Below are 10,604 nucleotides of genomic sequence, written 5' to 3'. Positions count from 1 at the left end.
CAAAAATACATATACCACAGTAAAAACTAACTAATTAATATATATTTTTAACAACTAATAACAATTTCTCTATTTTACTAATTTTTTTAGCACATGTCCGGATAAAAAATAACAAATTAGTTAAATTGAAAAACAATCACAAAATAACATAGAGCGCATTAAAAACAACTAATATGGATTTTTTATACGAGTTTTAATAAAAAATTAAGTCGGTATACCTCGATTTAAGGTTTTTGGAAAGTTAAAGATTTGGTGATTTGGAGCCGAAACAAGCAACTCACTACTGGAATATGCCTTAGCCAGGATGTGGGACCGAGAATCTATACTTTTTATGGGACCGATGGGCTCCACTTGAGCTTTTTTTCGTTGACAATTAGGGGACCGCTGTTTCTTTTAAGGGAGGGGGGAGTTTCTTGTTTGGTGGGGAAGGGAAGGGGGCGGGTTTTTATATGGGAATAGTGTCTTTTATTAAGACGTTATACTATAGCGTCTTAATAAAAGGCACTATACCTTCCCGTTCTTTTCAGGTTCAACTATAGCGCTTTTTAAAATGGCGCTATACCTTAACGGGCAAACGACCATTAAGGTATAGCGCCTTTTAAAAGGGCGTTATATATATTTTGGTCACTGTATTTTTTTTCACATATTTTAGTTATTTGAGTCTAAAAGAATCACATTTTGGTTCCGGACTTAGAAGAAAAACCAATGGGAATCTAATCTATATTTATTACTATGATTAAACTAATACATATATATATACAAGTACAAATTTGTCCACGTGTTGCTGCCCAGGTGATCGCGCTATTGCCACCTATGTCATCTCCTTCCTCCTCAACTGCATCAACATCTATATATCACTGAGGTCTTCTCACCTCAGCCTGTTCACTTTCACCTCTCCTCACGAGATGCCACTGTCGCCGTATTTGGTGGCGAAGCTACATGGTCACAAGGGTGATCAATTGATCAATCTCCGTCAAAATATTGTACTGTATATATAGGCAAAATATTACGTTTTAAAGTTATATAACACATATTGAACACTCTTTGTCGAGTACTTTTTTTAAATTTGAATACCCTTTGATAAAATTTCTAGTTTCGCCACTGACCGTATTAGACTGCTCGGCATTTTGTGTTGCAAGATATCAAATCTGTGAGGTACATTACATGTACTGAAGTTAAAATCTGTGGACGGCATCTACCGCATATCATTCTTCAATTGTGCGACCTCTTAGAAAATTGTCCAATGCCATAGTTGCATTTGAAACATTATAATTATCCAAACATTAAGTGCCTGTTTGTAAATGACTGTATAATTATTAAGCTGCATAATTATTAGGATAGTAATTATAAATGTAATAATTATAATAATATATTTAATTTTTATAATATAATTACAATATAATTTTTAGTGCTATATTTGATTGCACAAATGTAATTATATAGTTTGATATTCTTTTAAAAAGTCATCCCGTAATTGCACTATGTAATTATCACTAAATTTTTATTGTATTTTGAAAATTGAAGTGTACAATTATTTTTCTCAATTATACTTAATTTTATGTTAATTAAATAATTACTTGGCTAGATAAATAAGTCAAATTGTGTAACCTATATCTTATTACAATCAAATAAAATTAGAAGGTTACCTCCCAAACTGCCCCAAATGAAAAGGCAACAGTTAATTTGATCTGATATGACTGCTGATTTACATAACAACAAATATTCTTGTCTTTAATATTTGTAGTCAGAATTGGCGTTCCGATAAAATAACTCAATTTGCATATACTAGATAATCATAATCAGAGTCTTGAGTTTCAAAATAAATATTTTAATCACGCAACTCAAGTTTTTATATACAAAATCACCAAGATTGCCATCATAATTATTGCAATATTATAGTAAGAAGCAAAAAGAATCTTTTGTTGGCGTTGTCCAGAGAGTTCAGTGTTGTACACGTGATTTCAATTTCTTTTATTAAATAAAATTGTTGTTTCTCGCGTAAGTCTATGTTATTATTCATTAATGTCTTTTTTCTACTTCACCAACTTCAAAACAGGACATATGGATCAAAAGTGGGATTATAGATATATTATTTTTCATTCTTTATGCTAATCGAATTAATCATTTCAGATGCAATCATACGTATCATCATTTAAGGGACTTTTACGGTTCACTTTTACTTGTATTAAAAATATATTTTTATTTTTACTTAGTAATTTTTGCAAATCAAAAGAAAATCACATTTTTTCATGTTTTATACTAATCATTAATTACATATTTGACAAATTATTTCCCAAGACTTCTCAAAATACTATCAATATTATGTGTACTATGATAAAATATTCTTAAGGGCATGCAAAATGCATTGTAATTTCTCCTAATTTATGTACTCTTGCAATACACCCCAACCAGATAATCATCATTAGAGTGACATTAACCATTAGAAGATGAGATTTTACCTGGAATAGGAGAGGAGAGAGTCTTTGGCCTCATACTGATTAGGTTTAAATATTGTCAAGATCCATTGTTAATGCAATGTTATTTTTTTAGCTTTATGTCCCGGCACCTTTATTAGGGGTACTTTCTAGATTAAAACATTAAAGTCTAACTACTTTTGAGAATTCAATTCATCCCTATTTTAGTTACGATTATTTGTTAAGTTTAGGATTGGAGAAAAAACTTTTTAAAAAGAGTTTAATTTTTGGGAAAATGCCAAGTACATTAAACATGTTTCAGGAAATGAAGTAAAAGAGTAAATTGAAACGTTATTACTCTTTCTTTCTTTTCTTTTTTTGTCTAAATATTATTACTCTTTTTTGTCTGTTCAATTTTGAAGCATTTGGGTCTGTGAAACCCATTAATGGTATCTGGGGAGGGTAATGTATATGCAGACCTTATCCCTACCCCGAGGGAGTAGAGAGGTTATTTCCGAAAGACCCTCGGCTCAAGAAGACGAAAAGAGACAACATCAGTATCACCAATAGAAACCATAGGAAAAATAACATCATGTAAATGAGAAAGTAGATACAAAACAAACGTGATAGAGAGTACATAGACGCGACATTATGGAAAACAAAAGAGTAGTAAGACACAACATTGTCACTAGCTGACATCGGCAAAAATTCTACCATACTAGCCTCACAAAGGTACGAAGTAAGATAGAGCTAGACTCAACTACCTCATAACCTACAACCCTAATACTCGACCTCCACTGTACGTGATACCGTGAACAAAAAGTATACTTCCCATTTAGTATGAGAAGCAGAAAACAGAATACTAAGATACAAAAGCAAGCTGCAAAAATATGAGCTGGAATACATATATGATTATGAGCTACAGACATTATCTTTACCCTACATCACTTAGATAAAGCGTTTAATTTCATTGACATCCTCTTTTACCTTCTCTTCTTGGTCTTACCGTAACAACTATGCATCAATCTCAAACAACCGAACAAGTTGGGATCACTCATTACTTCATTTAAGTTCAACTCATTACTAAATAAATAAACGGCAAAGGGCCAAATATACCTCTTTATTTTCGAAAATGGTCTAAAAATATCACTCGTTATACTATTGGGTTAACTATACCTCTGCAGTCATACTTTGGGTTCAAATATACCCCTCATTTAAACGGAGAGACACGTGTCGTCGTCCTGTTGGTGAATTCTAAATATCTCCTAATTAATTAAAAAGACTTATTACCCTTACCCAAAAAATAATTTTTTTTTGTACAAGTTGGAAAAAATTAAATTTATTTTTTACTAAAAACTGAAAAAAAACGAATATATTTTTTTTCCAGTTTTTACAAAAAAACTGCTTTAAAAACTGAAAAATATTTTCTAAAATAATATTTTTGTAAAACTGAAAAGCAAAAACATTGTTTTAGAAAATATTTTTCAGTTTTTTCTAAAGCAGGTTTTTTGTAAAACTGAAAAAAAAAATATTTTTATTTTTTCAGTTTTTAGTAAAAATAATTTCAATTTTTCCATTTTTTACAAAAAAAAATTGCTTTAAAAAATTATTTTTTGGGTATGGGTAATGGGTCTTTTTAGTTAATTAGGATATATTTAGAATTGACCAACAGGACGACGACACGTGTCCCTCCGTTTAAATGAGGATATATTTGAACCCAAAGTATGACTGCAGGGGTATAGATAACCCAATAGTATAACGAGGGATATTCTTAGACTATTTTTGAAAATAGAGGAATATATTTGGCCCTTTTGCCGATAAATAAATAAATAAAGAGTTATCTCACATAATCACGTTACAAGTCACAAAGGACCGGCCTAAGCAACAAAAGATTTGAGAAGACTGGTCCAAATAAGATATGTACAACCAAATGAATCCAGTGGGGCAACCGGAGGCAACACTTTTTGCATTTAAAGCGACAAAAGGCTTCACGAATCTTTGAACCGTTTTCTATAGCATTAATGCCAAAGCCCAAGTTATCACGTCTTTTTCTAGAGCCAAACTGAAAGCTTGATTTGTTGAACCAAAAATATAAAAATGGACAGTAGCATTCATGCTAACCAAGATTTATCACTTATTAGATCTCGTAAAGTCTAAGAGGAATACTAGCAACATCCCATTATTACTGGATCATGAACTGATCGTGTAGGCCTAAACAGCTCAGTCACCAAAAAAAACAAAGATTCAGCAAGAGCTGCAGAATTATCTAACGGCCAACATATTAACAGTGACACCACTTGCCTTTCGACTTTCGTCAGGTTAACAGTTTTTAATTGAAAGGAGAAAACAAATTGTTTACAGCCAGATCTCGCACTAAGATTCGGAAGTTCATCGCATGCAGCAGGGTAAGGGGATATAAATAAATTACTTTTTCTTTCAGCTGTTTAAAACTAATTATGTAGATTCTCAACAGCGGATACACCATACATAGCAAGATTTTGCACAATACCATCACATTCAAATGATACAATCAACAACAAGGGATATGTTGGAAATATCCTCGTAAAACATCGGACATGGCAAAAGCTACAAAACCATCTTTAGATTATTTTGTGAAGAAGTCACATCATACATCAAATGCGTTGACAAATTGAAACCTTAAGATAGGCAGCAAAAGAAGACAATCTAACAGTTCGAATGAGCTGCCCACTAGAAGTGAAACTTTAATAGAAAACATGGCACCACTCCCAGCTCTCCGGCTTAAGCCTCGGCAAATCTGGCATCAAATCAAATTGATAGTTGAGATACAGCAAGGAAAACAATATGCTAGGAGATAATGTAAATCAGGTTTCAATTAGTCTATATGCTTACCCCAATTCAGAGAGTTTCATGTGAGCCTCGGCATAGTCGGCAAAGAAAGCATCTTCATCCTGAAATTACAAAATAATTACTCGAGGAGCCATGCAACACTAACCAAACAAATAAGTTGTGTGGCCTTTAAAACATAAGAAGTTTAAATTATAGATCAATACGAACCGCTGCATATTTCTCAACCAATGGGCGGAAGACAGGATCACTGAGGAGAGCCTTGTCTGATGGCAACTGTAAAAGCCCCTCCTTTTCCCCGCTCAAAAGTTCCCTGTAACAAAGAACATGACCTTTAAAGCGGATGAACTAATAACGTCGCCTGTTAAACAGTCTTTCACACATTGCGACATCTGAGAAGTGTATTTTGGATTAAAAAAAAGCCTTACCTGAAGTAGGAGTTGTCGAAAATAAGTGGATTAGCAGTCCATGGTCCCTCAAAACCTGAACGTTCCTTGTGGCACCTCCCCTGGAACAAATTGTGATAAGAATATTAGTACACGAAAATAGAAGCTTGTATACCTAAGCTACAATCCAAAACACAAAAAGCTACAAACCAGGGTATGGCCACCAGAGAGTGCGACAATGTCCTTGTCAGAAAGACCCATTTGCTTAACAAACACATCCCTCAGATGGTCAGAACCTGGCAATAAGTTGACTAACAATTAGTATATAATGGAAGACGTCTGACAAGAAGAATGTTCTTCACCCGATAGTTGGCAATCATTATAGTCCTCTAAAAGGTACTCTCATAAGACACTCTGTAAGGAACAACTTACCCTTGGTGGCATCAGGCAGGCGACCTTCAAGAGGTGGCTCTGTCTTGTCCTGATAAAGAAAAGGTAAACAAAGATATCTAGTGAGGTAACCAAATTACCAATTGTATCATTCCCACAAGAAAGTATAGGAAGAAGTGACACCACATTTTGTACAAGCACAAATTACTAAAAGAGCAAACAGTCTCCACTCAGAGATGCATTTCCATAATCCTATCCAAACAAGGACTGGAATAGAATTGAAAGTAGACAAACAGTTTACATCTATTTGATATGTTTATGATTTACAATTTCAAAACCAAGCAAAACAAAAAAGGAATCATCCAGTAGAAATAAATTTAAAGAACTAATTTTCCGTTGTTAAAGCAGAAGTATGAGCAGAAATCTTCAAACTGGAGTGTAAGGTAGCAATTCTTTGATAGACTATTATTTAGTAAACGCTGACAAATCCTATTGAGGGGATATAGGATCACGGCTTCCACATTTTCTGGCTACTGATGCCTTGAAAATGAGAATAATTAATCTTAGTCTTATTGATTAAATGATAATTACCTCTCTACCAGGGTGGAAGGGCACATCAGGTCCTCCAGTAACTTCAACAGCAACCACTCCAGCCAACTACAACCAAAAGAAACTATTACATTAATTTTCCATTTCACCTTCGCAAGTAGAAATCAAGATATAACTTTCAAAATATAGATCATCACGAACGACATACCTGATAGAAATCAGCATAAGAGAGAGTAGGGAACTGCTCCTTGATGGGTTCCAATAGCCTGATGGCAATGTCAACACCATTATTGGCGCCATGGCTTAGCTCAGCCTTGAACCTCATGGTACCAAATGGACCTCCAGTTTTGGAGCATACATCATAGGTACCAGCAGAGTGCCAACTGTAATGATATAAAATATTTTCAACACCATGAAACTAATATTCACTTTTCCGTCAGAAAGAAAACATATTGATTCAGTTTTTCTTTTTGTGTGTGTGCGTGCGCTTGTGTGTATAACCAAAATCTCTCTATAAAAAGTCAAACAGTCTTCTCTTTTTCACCTCAATATTTTCAAACATTTTATACATATTTTAAGTTTAATTATTGTTAGTTATAGTCACTCATCCCAATTTATGTGATATTATTTGACCGGACATCTAGTTTAAGAAAAAAACTTTTGAAACTTGTAGCCAAAAAACACGACATAGATATTTGTGAGGCTATGAATCATTTAGGTAAAACGGAAAATTTAACGTTAAATTGTTTCTAAATATAGAAAGGTACTAGTAGAGTATTTCATAAATTGGGATGAATGGAGTAATATTTCTAAATAGTTTCTAAATATTTACCTTATTTCAATAATTATAAAATTAAAAAAAATAAGACACGTGGAGACTCGTGCATCATATTATTCTAATTTCGGAAGGGGAGTGTATTTGATTTTATATCGATATCTAAGATGCAGAAATGAAAAAGATGACATTGTACAAAAACTTGAACAGTCAAAAATCCCCAAGCATAAACGGACAGAACTAAGGAGAACATACGCTAAACGGAGCATAAGAGGAGCACAATTCTTCTCGGCAATGAGTCCTCTGAGCTTCCTTTTGGCTTTATCAACAGCCTTAACGTACTCCTCACTCACTGTGGGGTAGCATTTCGTCATGGTAATAGTTCTACACAAATATCCAACCACAAGCACAATGAGATCCAAAAACTACAGCAAATATATCAAAATCATACGTAGATCTAAAACAACCATATCTTAAATCTATGAATACGCAGAAATAAATCAGTATTCCAAAATATCCAGCAAATGAACCACATACATCTAAAAACATACGAAATAAAAAAACAAAAGTGCAATGATTAAACCTCTGATCAAATAATATTTGTCTGATTTATCTCAACAATTAGGTTAAATCGGAGTTTGTTAAATAAATCGAACGTGAAAAATTAAGAAATAAATAAATAAAGCTGCATTGCATAAGGAAAATCTAAAAACCTGTACAGGATTCGAGGAGTAAAGAGACAAAGCGTTAAACCCTACAGAGAGAGTGGCACGAGCATACCACAAGCACGAGAATGATGAAAATGTAAAAGGAAAGGGCGAAGATATAAGGATGAGAAAGTTCTAGAGGTTGAATATAGACCGTTGGATGAGTATGATCGTGAGGCTGATACGGAGAGATTAACTGACAGATGAGATTGGTCTATAGTTTATTTGTGGAATATGAGGATAACTTTTTATTTTAGGTAGGTGGGAATTTGAAAAATCAAAGCACAATATGATGAATTTGATTTATTAATGGTGTTAAACAAATGGAAAGGAATTAGATATTAGCGATCCCATCGTGCTGACCTAAAGGACAATTATTTATTTCGAATGACTCAGGCAATAATTGTGTATTTTAAATGACTTAAATGTCCTTATGCATTACTTAATCTCTTTGTGGGATTTGAACATTTTACCTTGTTTTATTTTGCTAGGCTGATTAAAATAGAAAAGAAACACCTATTTAGCATTTTGTTTTTTCAAAGCAAACACCTATTTAGCTTGATCCTCTTAATCAACAAATTTTTTTCTTCCAAACTATTAAAATAAACAGAATGTATATCGTAAAATCTCATCTTGATATCTATTTCGCAAAACATTATAAAAAACTATAACTTTATATGGTTAAGTTTTATTATGAAAAAGTATATATAATTATTGAGGACAAATGATGATTTAAAGCTTAAAGTTGGTCATTATATCAAATTAATAAATAAAATTATATTGACATAAATGTCTCAATTAGATAATATTTTGTGTTTAATCTACTCTCGAGTAAGGGTGGCAAGTGGGCCGGTCCAGGCCCGAGACCGGCCCGGAACCGCGGGCTAAACGGACCAGGACCGTTTGGCTCGATTTTAGTGGGCCTAGGCCGATCTCGTGGGCCAGTCCTATGATTTGGGCCCGCCAGGCCCGGGATCATTTAGCCCGCTAGGGACCAGTCCCTTAGCGGGCCAAACGGTCCCAACTGCTATATTTAAAAAAAATAATAATAATATAGTCGTTGGGCTGTCAAAAATAGTCGTTGGCTATTTATAAAATAGTCATTTAACCCCCAAACTTTGTTTTAACCCCAAACTTTTTATAATTATATTTTTTTCTATTTATAATTATATTTTTTCCCCAAACTAAATGTATAATATATATATATATATATATATATATATATACTAAATGTATAATGTATAAGCTATATATATATATATAAATTATATTCGATAAGCTATATAGTATATATAGTATAGTATATATACTAATTGTATAATTTTATATATATATATATATATATATATATATATATATATATATATAAAAGTTATATTCGATAAGCTATATATATAGTATAGTATAGTATATATACTAAATGTATAATATATATATATATATACACACACGCACTAAGTGTATAGTATAAAAGCTATATAAGATGTACGTATAGTATAGTATATACATAAGTTATATTTGATATAAGATGTATATATAGTATAGTATAGTGTATATATATATATATATATATATATATATATATATATATATATATATATATATATAAAAGTTATATTCGTAATTAAATATTGAATATTAAAATTTAGGATGTTAAATAAAATTTAGATCACAATTCTATAATAAAATTTATAAAATATTGACTTAGATATTTTTTTTAACATCCTTTTGTCTCTAATTTATTTTTATTTTTTTAAAAAAATTATTGGGCCCACTTACCCATTTAACCCGCGGGCCGAGACCGTTTAGCCCGGGACCAAACGGTCCCTACAAAAAGACCACTTAGCCCATTTAATTTGAAATCGACCCGGACCCGGGACCGTTTGGACCGGCCCACTTGGCCCGTTTAAGTCCGGGACCGGCTCACTTACCACCTTGACTCTCGAGAAATCAAACTTGATCATGGTTCATGTATGCATTATTCTAATCAACACAAAAAAGTAATTACAAACTTTACACTTCTAAATGTAAAATTTTCTATATACGAGGACAGACTGGTCATTTGTCAATGTAATATCCCTAAAACCAAATGTGAATGCACGGTGCCGTAGAAGATTCCTGGAAGAGAAAAACTCAGTCACCGGCACTCTCTCTCACACACACGCATTATGATATTTCTCTTTTTATACGTCATTTTAAAGAAATATTACTTAATAGAGGATTTTGGCTATTTTACCTTTATTTATATGTTAAAATATATTTTTTTTATTAAATATTTACTCTATTTATGTGTTATCTCCATCTTCAAGAATAATTATTATTATGGGTAAAATTAGAAAGAAATAATTAATTTTATCTTAAACTTTTAAAATGATAAATAATTTGAGACGGCTATTTTTAAAAATTCCGACACATAATTTAAGACAGGGGAGTAGCATGTTTCGTCGAACTTCTAAAATCAGCTTATTTTGAAAACTATTATTTTTTAAATTATTTTTCAATAAAATATTTTTGTTAAGAATCAATTTATGTTTGGCTAATTCATTTTAAAACACTT

At 32.3% G+C, this 10,604-nt stretch overlaps 1 protein-coding gene across 1 annotated transcript; it reads right to left on the bottom strand.

The window, feature by feature from the left end:
- Nucleotides 1-4,991: 4,991 nt before the first annotated feature.
- LOC104093447 (L-ascorbate peroxidase 1, cytosolic) lies at nt 4,992-8,193 on the bottom strand. The gene is made up of 10 exons (XM_009599196.4): nt 8,054-8,193; nt 7,596-7,724; nt 6,774-6,948; nt 6,608-6,673; nt 6,059-6,107; nt 5,837-5,922; nt 5,669-5,748; nt 5,451-5,553; nt 5,286-5,344; nt 4,992-5,190 (listed from the first exon to the last, which is right to left on the bottom strand). Exons 2-10 carry the CDS (start codon nt 7,712-7,714, stop codon nt 5,175-5,177), a joined length of 753 nt encoding a protein of 250 aa, XP_009597491.1. The 5' UTR covers nt 7,715-7,724; nt 8,054-8,193; the 3' UTR covers nt 4,992-5,174.
- Nucleotides 8,194-10,604: the final 2,411 nt, after the last annotated feature.

This window comes from Nicotiana tomentosiformis, chromosome 6, assembly GCF_000390325.3.
Source record: "Nicotiana tomentosiformis chromosome 6, ASM39032v3, whole genome shotgun sequence".
NCBI lineage: Eukaryota > Viridiplantae > Streptophyta > Magnoliopsida > Solanales > Solanaceae > Nicotiana > Nicotiana tomentosiformis.
The sequence above is the reverse complement of the archived record's forward strand: the minus strand, read 5'-3'. Positions and strand labels throughout refer to the sequence as shown.